General features: G+C 41.0%; 1 protein-coding gene across 3 annotated transcripts in view; it reads right to left on the reverse strand.

Moving 5' to 3' along the window:
- ZNF609 (zinc finger protein 609) overlaps positions 1-23,593 on the reverse strand; it is a 202,433-nt gene that overhangs the window by 54,531 nt on the left and 124,309 nt on the right. For all 3 annotated transcript variants that reach the window (XM_027553759.1, XM_027553758.1, XM_027553757.1), the window contains exon 3: positions 1,114-1,339. In XM_027553759.1, coding sequence (XP_027409560.1) covers positions 1,114-1,339 — 226 coding nt within the window. The remainder of the gene's footprint in view (positions 1-1,113; positions 1,340-23,593) is intronic.

Raw genomic sequence — 23,593 nt, forward strand, 5'->3', positions numbered from 1 at the left:
GCCAATAACACAGAATTTTTAACCTGTATCACATCAGTGCCTACTGCATGGAAAACTGAATCACAACAAAATATTTAGAGAAACAGAATTTTTTTTTTTTTTTAACTGGAATGATTAAAATGAAATGCCTGAATTTCCATGGGCAGACTGACAAGATAGCTTATGATAATCAGAGATAATTAGCTGTGCTCCTCTGGGCTTCTAAACTCCTCAGAGTGGTGATGCTTTGAAAGCCTGGTTACTGATGCAAAGACCTGATGGGACTCTGAGGCCCAGCCTCTCTAACCACACATTCTTCGACAAGGACTTGGATTCTTTATAAAAAGAATGTATACTGAAATCAAATTGCCATAGATGGTACCAAGGGGATCTAAAATATCTGGTTAAGTCCCTTTGCACCCCTAATTTTTCAGGTTAACAAACTTTCAAAACAGAAGAGATTCTGTTGTCAGGGACAAGCGGAACATCCAAGCAGCAGCACCCTACAGTGAGCCAACTGCTTGCTGAAAGCCTGAAAACAAGACCATGTAAACAGTTCCCTATTGCCTGGGCCTATAAAATTTGTACTAAGTGACAGATGCATAAAGTGGTGTGGGTGGCTGGGCAATGAGGCAACTAGTAGGAAGGAGCTGGCTGTGCCTCCAGGTGTTAAAAAAGGCAAGACTTGCATATTCAATGAGTCAATACTAAGTCAAGACTGACTGTTTTCCATTTCCTTGACTCCCACAGCTGCCCTTTTATTACTTTTTCTCTTCAAGCCTGACCCAAAAGTTCATGTATATTCAAATTCTCCCATATAAAATGATAAGAGAGGGAAACAGTATAGATACAGTTTGAGTTATATGGCCAGCACCTATCAAACGACTGCTTAAGTACCAGGGCCAACACTGTTGAATGGCTATGAAGGGGAGATAATTAATTTTAAAAAACTGGCAATCTCCAGAAGCTAAGCAATTTTACAGAGAAGTTTGCTATAATCCTCTGGGTAGGCATCACCAAGCAAACGACGGTCATATGAGACTCCTAATAAATACTTGGTATTATTTACAACCATCAGTCCTTGATGACAGAAGCAGGTTGAGAAGGTACAGGAAAGCCACATGTAGTACTTACCGTCTTCGGTTTCCTGCCACACGATGCCCTCAAGGTTGACACTTGTCCCAGGTTCGCAGGGGCCCAGGCACTCAGGCTCTGTGGCCAGAGCCACATCACATGTGTTGACCCCAACAGATCGGGTGCGCACCATGATCTGCTCACAGGGGGATGAGATGTCGTTACTGACCACTGGCACCAAAAGGTGCAGTGGCAGCACTGCCGGTGTGGAGACAGGGGACTCCATCTGTGGGGAGAGAGAGCAGCAGATGAGCTGCAAGGAGAGCATTCACAGGAAACAGCTTCTCTGCATTTAATCTAGTCCTACATCCTTTCCTGCCAGAAAGCAGACGGCGTTAAATATAAGACTTTAGTCCTTATTTTCAAGTTCTAGCTCATGATACCACTATAAATCCGAGTGCACCCTGGGCTAGGAGAAGCTTTATTTCTTATTAACAGCCCTCCTCATAAACTGTGCCTGGCTAAAAGTGTATTAAAAAAATTGTCTCTCTTAAAAATCTGCTGAAAGAGAATCAGGGCCAGACTTCAACAGCAAGAGAAGACAGCACACAGACTGATGAGAAAGAAAGGTTCAGCTTCTGAGGCATGTACTACTGCTGCCACTCTGCTTCTCTGCAACCTATCATTCAACAAATAGTACATTAACCAGGTATAAAGTCCAAGAATACATACAGGGATAAAGAGATGGAGAAACATCCAGATCCTAGGAATGCCACTCCAGGAAGACTGGAGCTTTAGTTCATCTTTGGGTAGAAGGAAATGTACTTAAAAGTTACAGGAGGGCTGATGGGGGTTTCTAACCCATAGAGATTATAACAGCGATAGGTTAATGACAATGATAACGATAATGACAGGTTAATGACAATTCACATTTCAGAGTGTGAATCTAACATCAGATGTGCAGAGAAGAAACAGGAGGTACTGTTACTACCCAGAAGCCAATCCACAGCAGTCTGCACATGAAGCTGAATACACACACATACATAAGAGTAGTCAAACACAAGAACCAGCTGTCTGGGACTTCATGGGTTCGATCCCTGGTCCTGGAAAATCACACATGTTGTGGGGCAACTAAGCCCGTGTGCCCCAACTACTGAAACTTGGGCACCCTAGAGCCCATGTTTTGCAACAAGAGAAGCTACCGCAACGAGAAGTTGATGCACAACAACTAGGGAGTAACCCCTGCTCCCCGCAACTAGAGAGAGCCTGCCTGTGGCAACGAAGACCCAGCATAGCCCCCACCTCAAGAGAACCAGCAATCTCTACCACCGAAACTAGACCCTCTCACAAGAATGCAGTTTTACTTAGATTCCAAGAAGAAATTAACACATCTAGAGTTAAAAGTTGTAACAAAGAGCAATAATCCCTTAATTCTTTAAACACTAGCATTTATCAGGTTGACAAAGTACCAATTCTGAGTTAATAGTGCCCACATCCTAACTAGCAGATTCCCTGGTATCTCCACCAGTGTCTCCCTGGTGGCTCAGAGGGTAAAGCGTCTGCCTGCAATGCAGGAGACTGGGTTCGATCCCTGGGTCAGGAAGATCCTCTGGAGAAGGAAATGGCAACCCACTCCAGTACACTTGCCTGGAAAATCCCATGGACAGAGAAGCCTGGTAGACTACAGTCCATGGGATCGCAAAGAGTCGGATATGACTGAGCGACATCACTTTCACTTTCACATCCTAACTAAACGGTGTCAATCAGAAGACCTAAAAAAGAGGAGTCAAATATTGGGACACTCTTTCCCTTTTGAAAGACCAGGTTGACTATACTCCTTCAGCAGGCCCACGTTCAGAGTGAGGCGCCCATGTGCCCATTATCAAAGCTGCTGCACAGTTCTGCGCCAGGACTTTGGTCCTGAAGTAGTTTACTGCATGACCACCACTCTACCTATAATCCATCTCCCTCATTTTAAACACAAACATGCACACACAAACATCTTCCTGGCCTCAAACACTACCCTGGAAGCCAAGGTCTGGGTATTGAATCCATTCTCTATAAGTAGCTCTGACTTCTTGGCTTGAAAATCAAGTGATATTTGCAGAGTATCACTATCAGAGTCCACAGAATGCTAAAACACTGGTTCTGATTAATTCTGGTCCCTGAATAGCTGCCAAAACATTATCCTTATCTGTTTGTGGTTACACACATCCACCCTGTACTTTCCTAACTCCACCCTTTTCATTAAATGAAAGTGGAAGCCTGTCCAGTGAATCTTCTGCATAATGATAAATGCCAAGAGGCATTTTTGGTCTTTTGTACTCCTGAAAATCAGGCATTTATAATTCAATTTGACAAACTTCTTGGGATGTGTTAGATCCCTGAAAAACTCTTTAAAATTTCTAAGCACAGATTTGAAGGTAAGAACAACAGAAAAAATAAACTGGATTTCCTACTACTCCTGTGTAGTGCTAGACTCTGGATCTAATCATTAAGCCCTCTCAGGAATGCTTTTAGATGATGGTTCATTAACCCTTTGGAAAGAAAGTTTCCTAGAGATTTCACCCATGAGAATTATCAGAAAGGGAAATTAGAGAGTATTCAGATCATCTTTACTCTTAGCCTCGCCTGTTTCTCGGATCTTTCTCTTGGGGAAGAACTGAGATAGAAGTAACTTCAGAGTTAGTTAATATGTGCATTTCCTTTGCTTAGAATTTGTCCCCTTTTCTATACCTTTCTTCTACTAGCAAGAGAAATTCCTGCAAAGTCCTCTTTCTTGAACAAAGAAATCGGCCTAAACCTTCTAGGTCACTCCTGTGAACTTTCTGACTGCCTGGCTTGAGCAAAAGAGCTATTGCCAACCTGTCCCATCGCTGAGGCAGCAATCCAAATCAGAGAAGGAAGTCCCCAGGGAGTCACTTACACACACTCTGCCATCAAGAGAGCTCTTTTCCAGAAGTGGTTTCATTTCCTGTTAATTTATTCAGTACTGCTGGGAGGCCAGGGAAAAGATAAGCTACTGACATTCTGGACAAAGCTAAGCTCCCAATTCTATACTGACAGATTCAGAAAACAACCTCTAAGATGTAAGCACAAAACACCACTGTTGTATTCAAGCAGCTTGTTAAATTAAACCCTAAATATCTGAAGAGAAGAAACTTAGCTGAACTGATCACTAAGAATAACAGAATTAATACATGAGGAGCTGATTAATGTGTGTGTGCACATCAAACTATTCCTAATAATCGAAGTTATTAGTAAGTTACTAAGTAGAGCTCAGCATCTGTTTGTGTGAGGATGACTTTACTTAACTATTCGATTAGTAAAACAGGATTTCTGGGAATGAGGAGAAGGGAGAACATGCACCTTTGGATTTGGAACTACGGTTCAATTTCCTTCTACTTTGCAACAGAAATCTAAGGAGAAATCACAGAGCAGCACAATAATGTTTAATTACAGCTCTAGCTCTGCTAATTACTGTTTGGTCACATCTATAATCTACATTAAGCCATAGTGCATAATAAGCAGCTCTGTGATATTCATCTAATAAACTAGGTGACTTTGTGGGATTTCAAATTCTACTTCTCATTGGAACAAACATAGCTTCATTTATCACTCTCCAGGAGAGGATAAAAATCAAAAAAGGAAGGGGAAAAAAAAAAAATCAAAAAAGGACTCATTTTGCCACCTTTCCTGTATACCTAGGATGCAAAAAGCAGGGACTGTCAAAAGACTGATGCCAGCAGGGAAAATAAGGAATAAAAATAGGAAAAGTTAGGGTCACTGAATACCTTCACAACTATGACAACAGTAAACGTTGGCCAATCAGATTCTGAAATACTAAGAAGTGCCACCGTGACTCCAGGGGCTCACTGACACGGGAAGGTAAACAACACAACGAAAGAGAAACCTGAAGAGACAGAAAACGTAAAGATGGAGATCTCTGAAGTTTCCTAGTATTTCGTGTCCTTTATCTTTAATGATACTTCTTTTCAATTCACCTTTAGATATTAGCCTAATAGCACCTATTAGGGATCTGAGTGCTGATAGGCAGGTGACACAGAAATGAGGACTGGGAGAATAAAGAAAGGCCAGAGCCATTAATCGCCCTGCAAGAAGTGATTATATATTGACTTGAGCTGCCTCCCATACTTGAGAGGCACTAATGGAGGAAAAGGCTGCAACATAATTTTAGGGGTAGAAAATGAAGTGAAAAAGTATTTGGGACAGACTCTCTCCTTCACAAATATGAGTCTGATAGCATTACCTTCACACACAAAAGGCAGAAAGGAAGCTGGTTCTACTGATAACTTCAGTAGCTCTCAGCAACTCCCTTTTATCCAAGAATGAAAGATTATTGGGGATGATGGTTAGATGAGTGTTCAGATTAATCAGAAAAGATTGTGCAGAAAGTAGAATGTCATTAAATATACTAAATACTACATTAATAAGATCACTGGAGTAGGAAATGGCAACCCACTTTAGTATTCTTGATGGGAAAATTCAATGGACAGAGGAGCCTGGTAGGCTACATATACATACAGTCCATGGGGTTGCAAACAGTTGGACACAACTCGGCACGCATGCACACACACACATTAATAAAATCAGTCCTCTTTCTTCAATAATTCCAAAGGTTCTTCAAGATTTTATAGTGACTTGACATTAGTAATACTAATAGTAATGTATGTTCTTGATTCATGGACAAATGTAAGTACTCACCCTGATACAGTACAGCAAACCTGATTTGCTCATAAGGCCATCTTGATGGCTCAGATGGTAAAGGATCTGCCTGTAATGCTGGAGTCTTGGGTTCAATTCCTGGGTTGGGAAGATTCCCTGGAGAAGGGAATGGCTACCCACTCCAGTATTCTTCCTGGAGAATTTCAAGGACAGAGGAGCCTGGCGGGCTACAGTCCAAGGGTCACAAGAGTCGGGCATGACTGAGTGACTAACACACATTATTAAAAAAACCAAGTAATTAAAAATATCCCATTTATCAGTTTATTGTGTTATTTATATTTTTCTCAAGTTAAATATTCATTGGAAGGACTGATGCTGAAGGTCCAATACTTTTTTTGCCACCTGATGCAAAGAGCCAACTCATTGAGAAAAAAGACTCTGATGCCAGGAAAGATTGAGGGCATCAGAAGGGTACAACAGAGGATGAGATGGTTGGATGGCATCACTGAATCAATGGACATGAGTTTGAGCAAACTCCTGGAGATAGTGAAGGATAGGGGAGACTGGTGTCTGCAGTCCATGGGGCTGCAAAGAGTTGGACATGACTTGGTGACTGAACAACAACAACAAATTAAAACACAGGGGGAAAAAATTCTCAAATTATTTGAATTGCCTTCTATTGATTGGCAATTTGAGATAAAATAAGTTTACTGTATTTTTTTTGTTTTTGTTTTAAATTTAGGGCTGGAACTTCGGTGATGGCCCAGCGGATAAGAATCCTTCTGCCAAAGCAGGGGACCAGGATTTGATTCCTGGTCCAGGAAGATTCCAAATACAGTGGAGCAACTAAGCCCACAGGCCACAACTACTGAAGCCTGCAAGCTCTAGGGACCACAAGTCACAGCTACCGAGCCTATGTGCTGAGACTACTGAAGCCCATGTGCCCTGAAGCCTACTGAGCCTATGTGCTGAGACTACTGAAGCCCATGTGCCCTGAAGCCTACTGAGCCTATGTGCTGAGACTACTGAAGCCCATGTGCCCTGAAGCCTACTGAGCCTATGTGCTGAGACTACTGAAGCCCATGTGCCCTGAAGCCTGTGCTCTGCAACGAGAAGCCACTGCAGCCCCTGCTCGCCACAACTAAGAAAGCCTGTGCAAAGCTCTGAAGACCCATACAGCCAAAGATAAATAAATAAATGTATTTAAAAAAAATATGGGGGGCTTCCCTGGTGGTCCAGTGATTAGGAATTTGCCTTGCAATGCAGCAGATGCTGGTTCAATCCCTGGTTGGGGAACTAAGACTTCACGTGCCTCAAGCAACTAAGCCCACGCACTCCAGAGCCCACGCACCACAACTAGAGTCTGTGCTTCACAACAAAAGATCCTGCACAACATAACAGAGATCCCATGTGCTGCAACTAAGACCTGACATGGCCAAATAAATAAGTATTTTTTAAAATTTAGAATTTTTTTTTCTTATTCTGAAGGATCCTTATTGCTAGAGGCTGGTGGTGGAAATCATGGAATAACTGAAGATGAAGGCAGAAGTCCAAATTCTTCCTCTCCATGAAGCTCTTCTCAGGACACAACAGAACATTCCTTGTAAATCCCAAAACAGCTTAAGGTTTAACTATTAGTGAAGGAGAAAATAGCCCCTTTCAAACATTAAGTATCTTTCCAAGTATCTCTCCGAGTAAAGGAAAGAAGGAAGGGAGGGAAGAAGGAAGAGAGAAAAGGAAGGAAGGAAGGAAGGGGCGAGGGGGGAAGGGGAGGGGAAAGGAAGGCAGAGTGGGGAGAAAGAGGTTTGCTGGTTTCCTGAACCTCCAGATTTCACGTGGGTTGCTTTGAAGAATTTTACTGTAACTCTGGTTAACTTCAGAACATTTTGAAGCACAAGACAAGGAGAAAAAAGAGCAAAAGCTGTGGTAGTTGGCATCACTGCCAAACATCAAATAGCTCTTAGAAGCTACATATTCTATTATTCATAGAAGACTTACTTTCGCATTCAATTTTAACCAGTCAGCACCTGGTCAAGGTCAGCAGTGAAGGCTGTTCCAATGTGCACTAGAAAATGCAAGTGCAGTCAACACATAATTTGAAGACTACAGATTAGCCATAGGGAATTCTCCTGTGATGATTCCTGTAGAGAGACTCTCAGGCTCAGACCCTAAAGACCTCTAGTGAAGAGGAGGAGATATCAGATCAAACGATCCTAATATTCAAGCCTTTCTCAAACTCCCAATGTGTGGGACTGAATAAATTATGCTGGGAATTGAACAAAGGAAAAAAAATGTTATAAGCAAAACCAACACACAACACAAATCATATGGCAGTGTCCAATGCAGTGGCAAAGGCTTTTGCTGAATGCAGCGTCTCTTTTGCTCTTCCAAGTCTTCTCACTGCAATCTCCTGCCTGCTTGAATTCACCTATTTTCCTTCAGCACAGCTATCCCCTGTGATGAGTTACCACAGGGACCCAAGAACTACCTCTGAAACTGACTACAGTTTTTTTTCCCACAGAAGGTTGATGATCCCTGCCCTTCCATTCCTATAATGTTCCAAGGGAAGCACTAGAATTGGCTCTCAAGAATAAAGGATTGTATAAAAATTCATCCTTTGGCTACAACTACTTCCCTTCCTGAACACATGTCTTACCTCCTTTTACCTACTTATTTCCTAAAAAGTCACGGCTGGAACGTGTCTTTTCTACTCCATTCTCTTCCCGCTTAAGTAAACACAACAGAAAGCTAAACCTTTCTCTGAATCATTCAGAATCACAGATGTCAAAGAAGAGTCTCAACTTATCCTCTAATATGGATGGACAAATTGTACTAAAGAACCTAATTATCGTCTGCATCAACAGTCCCATGAGCATTTTAACTGAGACATCACAAACCACACTGCGCTCTGCAGTAGCTTGGGAAGGCGAAATGGGAAGGACTCTCTCTGCTTTAAGCCAGCTGTTTCTAAACTTCTGGTCTTAGGAAACCTTTACAGATTTTAAAATTGAGAACCTTACACGGCTTTTATCTATGCTGGCTATATCTATTGATATTTACTGTGTTAGAAATTAAAACTGAAAGATTTCAGTTCTTGACTGCGTGGCAGATACCCTGACTAGACATGTGATGACACTGCACAGAACTAAACACACTCACACACGACATGAGTACAAGTAAGACGGGGAAAATTTGAACACGATAGGTGGACTGCAGCAATGTCAACATCCCTATTGTGGCCTGGTTCTATAGTTTTGCAAGGAGTTACCATTGGGAAAAACTAGGTAAAAGTTACACAAGATCTCTATGAATTGTTTATTATAACTACAATTATCTCAAAATAAAAAGATTAATAAAAAGCTGAGAATCCCAAAGAGCTTTTATTTACTGGGGTGGGGGGGATCAGTCTCTCTAGTGCCTATGTGTCTCAAATTGCTGAGGATAAGACGTCTCTGAGGGGCTTCCATGGTGGCTCAATGGTAAAGAATCTGCCTGCCAATGCAGGAAACATGAGTTTGATCCCAGGTCCAAGATCACCCCACATGCTGCAGAGCAACTAAGCCCGTGCCCCACAGCTGCGCCTGTGCTGTGAGGCGCACCACAGTGCACTACACACACAGTTCTGTGCCTTATCTCTAATGGAACAAAAATGTAGGTAACTGTTTTAAGCTATAAATGCTCATTTTCCTAAAAGACTGGATGAAATCTCAGCTCTGTAAAAACATGGAGGTATACCTGTACTTCCTATGGTCACTGTAGCAATCAACTGAATATAAAGTTTAGTATACAGTGTATAGTGCCCAAGACACAGTACATGTTCTAACTATATAGGATAGGTTCTCCATAAGTTATGGAAGTGTGAAAGTGTTACTCGCTTAGTCATGTCCAACTCTTTGCGATCCCATGGACTGTAGCCCACCAGGCTCCTCTGTCCATAGAATTCTCCAGGCAAGAATACTGCAGTGGGGGGCCCTTCCCTTCTCCAAGGAATCTTCCCGACTCAGGGATCAAACCTGGGTCTCCTGAATTGGCAGGAGGATTCTTTACCATTGGAGCAACCAGGGAATCCCTCTACAGGTTATAGAGATTCTTTTTCCCTCTGGTCCCTTAAGCTGGAAGGACTAATTAAACCTGGAGCTGCTAGTAGCCATTTTTCCTTAATACTTCAAAAAGGCTTGTCTGAGAATAAAGCCAATTTAGGAGAAAGTAGAACAGAGAGATGAGCAAAGGCAGAATCCCAGTGACACTATTTGAACCCCTGTCAGAAACTAAAAAACTCCACTGGTGAGAACGTATAAATCCCTTGTTTGCTTGAACTAGCTTGAGCCAGGTTTCCAACACAACTGAAAAAGTCTTGACCACAATATATCACCCACAAATTTATATGTATACTCTCTATTTATTCACGTTATAATGAAAATGCTGAACAAGACTAGACCAAAGGCAGAGTCTTGTGGTATACCACCTTTATCCGAGGGAACATCCAGTGACCAATACTCTTTAAATTTGGAGCTTTTCAGCCAACTATAAAGTCACCCAACTGTATCACCATCCTGTCCACTGTTTCACTGACATGTCATCAAAATATCATAAAGGCTTTTTCAAATATCTTGAGGAAATCAAGGCACTCCAATCTACCCATCCAAGAACTCTTTTGGGAAAAGAAAGTTTAGAGTGCTATGTTTTAGAACTTAACTTGGCTTCTAATAAGCATTATTATTTTTTTTTTTCCAGATTCCTCTCTTCGTTCAGAAACGGTAAATACTTACTACAATCTAAGCATTATATTATGGCAAGTGATTAATCTTAATATGATTTCTATCCCTAGGTCCAGACAGGCAAACAAATGTGAACAGGTAATTAAAGAAATATAAAGGATGCAAAAAGAGGTAAGCACAGAAGTGGCTAATCACTTCTGTACACCTGGGAGAGAAGCAGGTGATATTTCAGCTGAGTTTTAGGAGCAAGTTCAAGGAAGAAAAATTAGGTTATTTTAGTTAGATGCAATACCAAAGACGTGGTTAGAGAGGGAACTACAATAGTTCGGCAAGAAGGGAATGGTGGAAGTGGTGGGAAATTACATGTCATGTTAAAAAGTCACTGTGGGGTTTTAAGCGTGAAAGTGATACAATCCAATGTTGCTGTTGCTGTTGTTCAGTTGCTTAGTTGTGTCCAACTCTTTGCAACACTATGGACTGCAGCATGCCAGGGTCCCTTGTCCTTAAAGGTCTCCCAGAGTTTGCTCAAATTCATGTCCATTGAGTCAGTGATGCTATCTAACCATCTCATCCTCTGGCACCCCTTTCTCCTTTTGCCTTCAGTCTTTTCCACCATCAGGGTCTTTTCCAAAGAGCTGGCTCTTAGGATGAGGTGGCCAAAATATTGGAGCTTCAGCTTCAGCATCAGTCCTTCCAAAGAATATTCAGGGTAGATTTCCTTTAAGATTAACTGGTTTGATCTTGCAGTCCAAGGGACTCTCAAGAGACTTCCCGAGCACTACAATTTGAAAGCATCAATTCTTCAACACTCAGCTTTCTCTATGGTCCAACTCTCACATCCATACATGACTACTGGAAAAACCATAGCTTTGACTATACAAACTTTTGTCAGCAAAGTGATGTCTCTGCTTTTTAATACTCTCCCTAGGTTTGTCATACCTTTCTTTCCCAGGAGCAAGTGTCTTTTAATTTCATGGATGCAGTCACTATCTGCAATGATTTTGAAGCCCAAGAAGATAAAATCTGTCACTGTTTCCATTTTTTTCCCATCTATTTGTCATGAAGAGATGGGACCAGATGCCATGATCTTAGTTTTCTGAATGTTGAGTTTTAAGCCAGGTTTTTCACTCTCCTCTTTCACCCTCATCAAGAAGCTCTTCAGTTCCTCTTCACTTTCTGCCATTAGAGTGGTATCATCTGCATACCTGAGGTTGTTGATATTTCTCCTGGCAATCTTGATTCTGGCTTGTGATTCATCCAGCCTGGCATATTGCATGATGTACCCTGAACAGAAGTTAAATAAGCAGGGTGACAGTATACAGCCTGATGTACTCCTTTCCCTATCTTGAACCAGTCAGTTGGTTCCATAGAAGGTTCTATTGCTTCTTGACCCACACACAGGCTTCTCAGGAGACAAGTAAGGCGGTCTGGTATTTCCATGTCTTTAAAATTTTTCCAGTTTGTTGTGATCCACATAGCCAGAAGCTTTAGCATAGTCAATGAAGCAGAACAGGTGTTTTTCTGGAATTCCCTTGCCTGCTCTATGATCCAATGAATGCTGGCAATTTGATCTCTGGTTTTTCTGCCTTTTCTAAAGTCAGCTTGTACATCTGCAAGTTCTCAGTTCATGGACTGATGAAGTTTAGCTTGAAGGATTTTGAGCATACCCTTACTAGCATGTGAAATGAGATATGGTCCAATAAGCTTTTGTAAATGGTTACCTTGGCTTTGAGGGAGATTAATAAGAAGGAAGGATACCAGTTAGAAACCAACTATAGTAAACCAAATAAGATATAATGATGGCTTGAACCAAGACAGTAATAGCTGTCATGGAAAGAAAGGAATGAGTTAGAGGTAGAATTAATACGACTTGGTGAGTGACTCAGTATCAGAGAAGTAAAGAAAAATCTGGGCTGACTTCAAGGTTTCTGGTGCCATTTTCTCTGGACAAGAAGAGACAGAAGAAAACAATAGCAATGAATGACAGAACCAGAAAACAAGTTAAACTTTGCATATGAGCTTTAAGTAGATAGCTGGATATACAGAACTGGAACTCAGGAGAAAGGTCAGGGCATGAGCTCGCTTGGATAAGATACCTTAGGGATAGAGGATAGAAAAGAAAAAACAAAAAGAAGAAAGCTGGGGAAAGAAAGTAAGGATGATCAACATTAGAGGCTTAAATCCATGAAGAAAGGACTACAAAGAAGCTTAAAACAGTAAAAATCATAGTAATAGAAGCACAGAAGGTTAAATCACATTGGGTGAAGGGAAGCATGGACAAGTGAAGGAAAGATTATCAGCACTTATCTAACTGTGCGCCATGAGTTCTACATAGGGTATCTTGTGAATCTCCTATACCCTTATGAAGTAGATGATTGCTTTGTTTGATAGAAAAGAAACAAAGCCTGGGATTCCCTGGTGCCTTGGTGGCTCAGTGGTAACGAATGCACCTGCCAAAGCAGGAAACAAGGGTTCTATCCCTGATCTGGGAAGATCTCACATGCAGCAGAACAAGTAAGCCCATGAGCCACAACTATTGAGTCTGTGCTCTAGAGCCTGGGAGCTGCAATTACTGAGCCCACAGGCCGCAACTACTGAAGCCCGTGTGCCCTAGAGCCCCCGCTCCGCAAAAAGAGAAGCCACAATGAGAAGCCCACACACTGCAACCAGAGAGCGGGCTCCACTTGCTGCAACTAGAAAAAAGCCCGTGTGGCAACAAAGACCCAGCAGAGCCAAAAATAAATAATAAAATTCGTTTTAAAATAAATAAATAATTTTTTTTTAAAAGAAGAGAAAATAAAGTCCCATGAAGGGTAATTGATTTGTCCATAATGACCCAGTTACCAAGTACCAGGGTCAGGATTTGAACCAAAGTATGTCCGACTCCCTAGCTTATGCTCTTTTTCATGACGCAATGCTACTCCAAAGCAGCTTTGGCATGACCAGGAAGAAGAGTGAATGTCAATAGTTCACAAACTATCTGTTTAACATTTTGTTCTAGGATTTCGCTGAAGATTAGTGTTAAATTTGATGGCCTACCATTTTGAAAATGTGGACATTTGCCTGTCTGCAGTCTTATGGTTCTCTCCGATTTACCAGGATTCCTTGGACAAAAGGATCTTTGACTACGTGTGCAAACTCTTTCAAAATTTTACAGTGTGATTAATTTGGATTTAGACATTTGAACTCTGTCAAAAATTGAGGTGCTCTGTCAGAAAAGAAAGATTGTACTTGCTGTTTAGTATTTGGTAAAGCAAACTCATCTTTTGTAAAAAGAACAAAGGCTGTTCAAGAGTTTTTAATCTGTCTTTGAGATCTGGATTTGTACAGTTGTTTTGGTAAATCCTTAGTTTTATACAACAAATTTTTGCTTCAAGTTGCACCATAACGGCTCTAATTTTTCAGTACAAATATCCTCTTGAAGTGGAAATGAAATACCTATCATAATGCAGTTAAGCCTTGCTAAACTATATTTTACTTTTCAACAATTACTTAGCTTAGCTCCTCTAATACAGAGCAACAAAAATGAAAATACCAAATAACAACAGTCTATGAAATTTAGAATTTTGTACAACATACTTAGGATACAGGGCTCACAAAATCTTATAGAAACTGAGAGGGGCAATTCATCTTTCAAGGGACAGAAAAGTTAAATTTTCTAAGCATCATAACTACAAAGGCATTAGAGCATTCAATACTGGAAAGAACTCTGTCCTTAAAAATCTCTCACCAAGGTACAGCATTAGGCAAACCCAACAACGTAAATAAGAGTCACTATATTCTAGGTAACAGACTTTTACTGCCTTCATTATTAAACATGGTCCTTATTGTAACACTCACAAACCCATTCATCAGAGTAATAAAATGGAAAACTACTAAGGCTCAGAAAAAATACAGATATCCTATATTTGTAGAGTCAACACAAAGTTTATATTCTTACTTGGAAAACTTCATTTTAGATTAGGAAACAAACTGATAAACAAATTATAACAAAGATGAACAGAGGGCTGCAAGTACCCTGTCCAGGGAGTGACTGCTAGAGGCAAGAGGGAAGACCTCATCCTGGAGTGGATCTAAGGAGTTTCCAAAGAAAAGAGTAGAAAGCATACTTTACCTGCACAGCAAAGGAAACCATAAACAATTGCAGACCCTTGCAAATGTGATGACAAGGGCTTTTTACTTCTAAAATATATAAAGAGCTCATACAATTCAATAACAGAAACAAACAACCCAGTCAAAAAATAGGCAGAAGACCTAAAATAAGCATTTCTCCAAAGAAGACATACAGATGGCCAACAAACACATGAAAAGACGCTCAACACTGCTAATTATTAAAGAAATGCAAATCAAAACTACAATGTAGTAACACCTCATGCTGGTCAGGACGGCCATCAATAACAAAGTTTACAAATAACAAATGCTATGAATTGGTGTAGCACTAAGGAGAACAGTATGAAGGTTTCTCAAAAAATTAAAAATAGAGTTGCTATATGATCTAGCAATCTCACTCCTGTGCATATATCTAGACAAAACTATAATTTGAAAAAATATGTGCACCCCAACATTCACTGCAGTGCTATTTACAATTAGCCAAGACATGGAAGCAACCTCAATGTCCACTGACAGAAGAATGGATAAAGAAAATATAATACATAAATACAACAGGATATTACTCAGCCATAAAAAGAATGAAATAATGCCATTTACAGCAACATAAATGGACCTAGAAATTATCATACTAAATCAGAGAAAGACAAATATTATATGATATGACTTATGTGCATAATCTAAAAAAATATATAGAAATTAACTTATTTATGAAACAGAAACAGACTCACAGACATAGAGAACAGACTTGTGGTGGTCAAGGGGGAGGAGGGTGAGGGAGGGTTGAATTGGGAATTCAGGACTAGCAGATGCAAACTATTATATACAGAATGGATAAACAACAAGGTCCTATTGTGCAGCACAGAGAACTATATTCAGCATCCCATAATAAATCATAATGGGAAAAATATGAAAAAGAATTAATATATATGCATATCTGAATCACTCTGCGGTACACCAGAGACCACCATAACAAAGTAGACCAGCTATACTTAGCTATACTTATACTATAGTTAAACGAAAAGAAAAAAGAAAGCATACTCCAAGCAGAAGGAACAGCCTGTTCAAAGGTACACAAGCATGAACAAACACAATCGGTATGTTCAAAGAACCACAGGTTGTTTGGTTTGGTTGGAATAGGGAGCAGTACAGGGAGAGTAAAATTTGGACTTAACTTTGCAGGTATTAAGAAACTTCTAAGGAATTAAAGCAAAGGAGTGATATCACGTTTGTATATTTAAAAGCGAAGTTAATAGAAGCAGGTAGACTAAAAGAGACTGAAAAGGAGGGGCCCTAGCTGGATGGACGCTTGCTGCTACAAACCCTGGGGGGAGGGTTCAGGAGACATTCAGGGCATGTAAGTATGTAAGCAGTAAGAAGTAAGACTTCATGAAGTATCAGACATGTAGGTAATCAGTGAAGGAGTCAGGTATGATTAGAACTTCTAATTCATATGGTTGGGAGACTATTCATTCCACAAATATTTACTAAGCAACTGCCACATGCCAAGCACTATTCTAAGTGCAGAGGATATGCGATGAACAAAACAGACCAAAATCCCAGTCTTTGGAACTTAAGTTCAAATGGATGGTATTCTATTACTGAAAGAAAAAGAAAGGAAAAAGAGGAGGAACAGGGTTTAGTTTTGATCTGGGGAGGCTGGGGAAAGACTGAGATTAGTTTTACTTTGCTTAATTGCCAGCATTCCAGGAAAAGACTGGAAGTGTGTTAGGAGGAGGAGGTGGGTCTGCAGTGCACAATCTGAAGGGGTAGATCAAAGAGTTGAACAATTTGGCAAGAGTATGGAAAAAAATGTTTTTTTTTCTCCCCAGTGGTCATGTTTGGTTTTTCCAGTAGTCATGTATGGATGTGAGAGTTGGACTAAAAACAAAGCTGAGTGCTGAAGAATTGATGCTTTTGAACTGTGGTACTGCAGAAGACTCTTGACAGTTCTTTGGACTGCAAGGAGATCCAGCCAGTCAATCCTAAAGGAAATCAGTCCTGAATATTCATTGGAAGGACTGATGCTGAAGCTGAAACTCCAATAATGTGGCCACCTGATTTGAAGAACCGACTCATTGGAAAAGACCCTGATGCTGGAAAAGATTGAAGGCGGGAGGAGAATGGGACGACAGAGGATGAGATGGTTGGATGGCATCACCGATGCAATGGACAAGAGTGGCTCTGGGAGTTGGTGATGGACAGGAAAACCTGGCGTGCTGCAGTCCATGGCGTCGCAAAGAGTCGGACACAACTGAGCAACTGAACTGAACTGACTGATGGGAAAAAAACAGACACTCTTACACATTATTAGCTGATGGGAGTATGAATTGGTAGAAACTCTGAAAGGACAAGTGCACAAAAATGTATGATGTACAGTGTGTTTCAGTGTTTTTTTTAAACATTTTTTTTAACATGTTCACTTTATTCATTCACGGCTGTCCTGGGTCTTCGTTGCGGTGTGCAGGCTTCTCACTGTGGTGGCTTCTCTAGTTGTGGAGCATGGACTCCAGGGTGTGCAGATTTCAGCGTTTGTGGCGCAGGGGGTTAGTTGCCCTAGGGCACGTGGAATATTTCTGGACCAGGGATCAAACCCCTGTCCCCTGCATTAGCAGGCAGATTCTTAATCACTGGACCACCAGGGAAACCCTCAGTGTTGTTTTTAATAACCAAACAAAAACCCAGAAACAATCTGAATGCCCATCATAGCACAGATTTATAACTAGCATCAAGGACATATATCCACAGCATATTTTTGAGTGAAAAAAAAATATTACACTACAGCATGTATTAAGTTAGTCCATTAATGTTAAACTGATTGTATGCAACTGCATATGATTCTTTTTTTTTTTCTGGACACCCTGGGTGGCGTGCAGGATAGAAACTCAGGTCTTAACCACTAGACCACCAGGGAAGTCCCTATATACGCTTCTTATGTACTATGCAGATCAGAAGTGAGAAACATAAGTTGAGATCTAGAAGAGTATTCTTTGTAATCATCTTTGAGTAGTGAGATTCTGGATGATGTTTCATTTCTTTTATATTTTTTGGGCTTCCCCGATGGCTCATACAGAAAGGAATGTGCCTGCAATGCTAGAGACCTGGGTTCGATCCCTAGGCTGGGAAGCTCCTCGGGAGGAGGACATGACAAACCACTCCAGTATTCCTGCCTGGAGAATCCCATGGACAGAGGAGCCTGGTGGGTGACAGTCCATGGGGACGTAGAGTCAGACATGACTGAGCAACTAAGGACGCAGCCTTATATTTTTCAGTATTTGATTTTTTCATTATGTTGAAAATTTATTATTCTAGTTTTTTTAAAGCTATTTTTATTTTAAAGGAAAAGGGAAAAGGGAGGGATATTTATATATGTGGAGGCTTATTATAAGAAAAGGGGCCTAGGTTGACGAGGAAATCGGGAGGCAGGTGAAAAGAGTGAGAATAATGGGGCACATAAGTAGGAGGGGGAAGCAGAAAAGTAACAACATTAAGTCAGTACTTCCATTGCATAGGTCACTGGGACAAGGGGCCACAGGACTGGCCTCTGTTCCTAAGAGCTGGGATATGGGCCGTACTACATAAACATTTCTATGACCTTTGTAAGGTGAATATTCATAACTCATGACTGCCTGTATTCATTTGATTCTAATTGCCAAGAACTGAATGGTATCTTCTACGCATGTGCAAATATGCAAATTCTTTGTTGAGAAATAAACAACAATCCCAAATCCCTCTCTGTGGCAACCAGAATCCTACCTGGAACAGGGCCAGAAAAAGCCATGTCTCCACTACTTCTGAGAAAACTGTGGCTGCTGCTTATCAAATTAAAATGCAAAGCAGCTCATTCCAGTGTCACTGGGAACTGTCAGAAAAGGATTATGGTTCCCACCCCAAGGATGCAGGTCAGCTAAACAATACCCATCTTCTTGTGCTGAGAAGGAGGGAGGAGGAGGAGAAAGATTAGGCCTGTTTCCAAATAGCAGTCTGGCCTGCTTGTTACCGTGGTAACCTCCCTTCCCTGAGCTGCTCTCATTTGTCTTTCTCTGCCTGACCTTCATGTTGTTCTGACAGTAACTGAGGAGGAAAAGGTGCCTGCCTGCCAGCTAAGCACTCAAGTTGAGGGCACTGCGCAAGAAAAAGAGGCACTCAAAGTCCTCCTCATTCTTGACTTGAAGCAGTGACCTGAGAGCGATTAGAGTTCTGAAAGAGACTGCTGGTGGCCCTCGTCACTCCATCCTTCCCCTGCTCTCAGGGCCACTCACTTCTCCGATACTCCCTTTCAGTGTGAGGAGTCTGAGTCACAGTCAAGTGGGTAGGTGAGAAGTCCCAGAGAAGAAAAAAAAAAAGCACGACAAGCTGAAGAATAGAGGTAATAAAATATTAACTCAAAAATGCCTGAGACAATAATCAGTACAGTGGTTAAGGACAGCTTTTAGTTTCTGCTGTCTTCAGGATCTGTGCTGTATGTTTAGTCGGAGGTGTGTGGGCAGTTTAAGGTACTTGGGACAGGGCTAGGGGAAGGGCCTCAATACTCAGAGCTTTTATTGTTTAAGCCTTGAATACCTTTAAAATTCAGTCACTTGACAAATAATTACTGAGTACTCCCTATGTGTAGGTCTTGTCCTAGACACTGGGTATGGAGTGGTAAATGAAAGAGACTGGTGCATAACTATAAATTAGAATCCCACTAAGCAACAAACAGGGCAAGTGTAAGAGGTTGGAGGACATGGGAGCCACCTAGGGTGTAGGTCGGGTTGGCCTCCTGAAGAGGATGGATTTAAGCTGACACCTAAAAGATGAGAAGACATGAAGAACCTAGGATTGAGCAATACAGGCAGAGGGAACAGTGTATGCAAACCCCCAAGGCAGGAAAGAGCTCGGCATGCATTTGAGGTCCATATTTCATTTAATTACTACACAAGCCTATGCAAAAATGTTTGAGGCTGCTTATTCTAGAAGCTTAAGGAGGCCCAGGAAATGGGCAACATGAGAACAACTAATCAAATATTATCCACTAAGTTAACAGATAATTGAGTCACTAAGTCATCAGTCATTAAAGCAAATGGACAGAACTTTTATCTAATAATTTGAAAAATACAGGAGCCAGTTCTCTGCAAATAATAGTCACTGTCATCCCAAAAGACACACTGTATGTAGCTGATTTAGTTTATCTTAAATGGCACCCTCAAACTCACCAAAGACTTTACCCCAAACATACTTACGAACTGATTTATGTTGGAGTAATGAGCTTATAAAGGGGTAGCAGGCCAGGTCTAGTCCCAGTTTCCCACTACTTAGCTGTATAACCTTAGACAAGTCATTTTACTTCTCTAAACTTTGACCCTATGAAATGAAGTAGTTGGACTTTGTGATCTCTAAGGAGACTGTATGAGGACTTTTTCAGTTACAAGTGACAGAAAAGCACAGCCAGACTGACTTAAAAAGTCCAAATGAGGCTACCATAATACTTAAAAAGCTCAAACTAGGCGTGATCTGATGTAGGGGCTTGCATGACGCCATGGGGGCCTAGTGTCCATCACTCCCTCTCTTGGTGCTGTTTTTTTCACTCTGCTTCACTTTCAGACAGGCTCTCCTCCTGGGTAGCTGCAGCAGCACTCTTAACTCAGTGGAAAGACAGGCTCTCTCCTAAGCACTTTAACAAAACCCCTGAAGCTCCTTCTGATTGGACCAGCTTCTGAAACTCATTATAATCTTTATATTTTGTAAATATTTGAGCGTATTCCCTCCAAGTCTTTGCCTTTTCAGGTTTTAATTTTTAAAACCATAGTGTACATAGTACACTATAGTTTTTGTCTGCCCAGTACCCATTTTCCATAGAAAACAGCCCTTTCCCCAGTCCCTGTGCTCTTCTTAAGACAGACAATCACAGTGCCTCTCCGGTCACCTGTCTCTGGAGGGGGTTCAACCATCAATCTACTTATTTCCTCTAAAATAAGCTGTTGATAGAATACTTATTCCATTTTTTTTTTAGAAGGTAGAGAGTCATGCTTCATCCTTAATATGCCTCTTCAAGATATAAAACCCATCAAATTTCTTCTGCTCTTAAAAGCATTAAATTTTTGCATCTGCCTCAAACAAAACACTTAAGGGATAGTTAAGGCACATCACAAAAGTATTAATATGGCCAGACAGCAAACATAAGTCCTTCTTATCTACTCAATTATACTACAGAAATGAGTTAGAGTTGCCTTGTTATAATATTCTGAATTATTATTAAATATGGGAACTTTCTTGAAGACCAAACGGCATTTTCAGATTGCAAAAACCCAGATTATCAGAATTTCACTATACCACAAACATTTCTGTCAAGTAATTTATTTTTTTTTGCCCCACCCCCTGTCAAGTAATTTAAAACATAATTTTAAATATTTGTGCTTAAACACAAATATATTGAGCAAACAAACAATAATTTATTTGACCAATTTCCTACAGGTAGATATTTGCTGCTGCTGCTGCTAAGTCGCTTCAGTCATGTCCGACTCTGTGCAACCCCAGAGACGGCAGCCCACCAGGCTCCCCTATCCCTGGGATTCTCCAGACAAGAACACTGGAGTGGGTTGCCATTTCCTTCTCCAATGCATGAATGTGAAAAGTGAAAGTGAAGTCGCTCAGTCATGTCAGACTCTTCGTGACCCCATGGACTGCAGCCTACCAGGCTTCTCCACCCATGGATTGTCCAGGCAAGAGTACTGGAGTGGGGTGCCACTGCCTTCTCCGAGGTAGATATTTAGGCTGTCCCAATTTTCACTTGTATAAACAAGGCTAATAGAGTATCTTATAATATGGTAAAGTAATTAGCCTCCAATTAAAATAAATAAATTTATATTGAAAAAAAAGAGTATCTTAATGGCTACATTTCTTATACCTATTTTATGACTTTCACAGGCTAATATCCTATATATGAGATTAGAGAATAAAAGGGTATGGATATTTTATGGCTTTTGATACACACTATTTCATCAACTTTCAGGCTCACTAGAGCTTAAAAAAATTATTAAACTATAACCCTGTAAACTGGCATTTATCACCACTACTCTTGCCTTCACTTAAGCTCTTGCCTTCACTTAAGCTCTTGCCTTCACTTAAGCAGGTCTACACTAATTCCTGATTCCTTTCCTGGGTAACAAATGATTACCCCAAACCCAGATACACACACACACAGTCCATGGAGTTCTCCAGGCCAGAATATTGGGCAGGTAGCAGCTGCCTTCTCCAGGGGATCTTCCCAACCCAGGGATCGAACTCAGGTCTCCTGCATTGCAGGCAGATTCTTTACCAGCTGAGCCACCAGGGAAGCCCTATATATCATGCCTCCTCCTATACACACAACCTTATATCTATCCATGTGCTGTGCTTGGTTGCTCAGTTGTGTCTGACTCTTTGCGACCCTATACACTGTAGCCTGCCAGGCTCCTCTGCCCATGGGATTCTCCAGGCAAGAATACTGGGGTGGGTTGCCATGCCCTCCTCCAGGGGATCTTCCCAATCCAGTGATCGGACCCAGGTCTCCCGCACTGCAGGCGGATTCTTTACCATCTGAGCCACCAGGGGAGCCCATAGGTAATATTCAAATAGTTCAGGCCCCACAGCTTGAATACTGGGCAGTCTGAATGCCTCTTAAGCCAAGACAATAAAAGGCTAGATTTCTTTCTTTCTTTATTAAAAAAAAAAAAAAACAAAAAATTTTGTTTTTAAAACGTTTATTTATTTGGCTGTGTCAGGTCTTAGTTGAGACATTTGTTGGGATCTTTCGATCTTCATTGCAGTATGTGGGATCTTAAGAGGTGGCATGTGGGTGTGGATCTAGTTCCCTAATCAGGGGTTGTTTCTGGGCCCCTGCATTGGAGGCTTGGAATCTTTAAAAAGCTAGATTTCCTGGAGTATAGGTTGGGAGTTGAGATTTCTAACCAGCAAGTGGTTGACAGGAAAGACTTAAGTTCATAAATGAACTGGGGGCAAAGTGCAGTATGTGTTTTTTTCTTCCTCTCTCCAACTTCTTCTGGCAGCTCTTCAACTTTCTAGTAAACTAGGATAATGTTTTAGCTTTTACCATAACCAACAGGATCAACCATACCATCTAATATTTTACCAGTATCTATCAGTCTCAGTTTTCAGTCACTTACCTATAAAGTTTTTCTTGACAAATCTCTATAATAATCAACAAACCTCGAGTTTCTGGGGCTACTTCCAATATGTAAACTTTCTTAACTACTTTATTTATAATCTGGACCTTGTAAAAAAGACAATTTCACATAAAAGGACATCTCTAAAAATTACATAGATGTGGACTGGCTTCCCAGGTGGTGCCAGGGTAAAGCCCTGCCTGACAATGCAGGAGATGTAAGAGACAGAGGTTTGATCCCTGGGTTGGGAAGATCCACTGGAGAAGGAAATGGCAACTCACTCCAGGTATTCTTGCCTGGGAAATCCCATGGACAGAGGAGCCTGGCAGGCCACAGTCCATGGGGTTGCAAGAGTTGGACATGACTTAGCAACTAAACAACAAGAGGAAGTTTCTAGATTAAGAATGAGTGTGATAAGGGTTTGAAAGACATCTTCAAACAGAAGAAAAAGGTGAAGATAAGTGAAAAGAGATGATTAAGAGAAATGGACTTTGATGATAGTCAACTTAGGTTCAAACAGATCTTCCACGATAGGTTGTGCAATGTTAGACAAGTCATTTAACCTTTTTAAGCCAGTTTTCCCATTAGTAAAATGGAAATCATAATACATGTCTCACAAAACTACTGTGAGAATTAAATACTATACAAATAACATTCAGCCTTGTTACCTGGCACATACTCTGATAAATGCTAAACACTGCTCCAGTTTCTGTTGTTATTAAATGTGGCCTAGGGATCCTCCAAAGGGGCATCATCCACTGACCTTTACTACGAGTAAAGGTCAGGTTAGAAGGCTCACAAGTCAGATATCAGCATTCTCTTTTCAGGCTCAAAGCAGGTCAAGAGTTGGCTACTAAATCAGCAATTTAAAAAAATCAAATGAGT

Source organism: Bos indicus x Bos taurus, chromosome 10 (assembly GCF_003369695.1).
Source record: "Bos indicus x Bos taurus breed Angus x Brahman F1 hybrid chromosome 10, Bos_hybrid_MaternalHap_v2.0, whole genome shotgun sequence".
In the NCBI taxonomy this organism is placed as follows: Eukaryota; Metazoa; Chordata; class Mammalia; order Artiodactyla; family Bovidae; genus Bos; species Bos indicus x Bos taurus.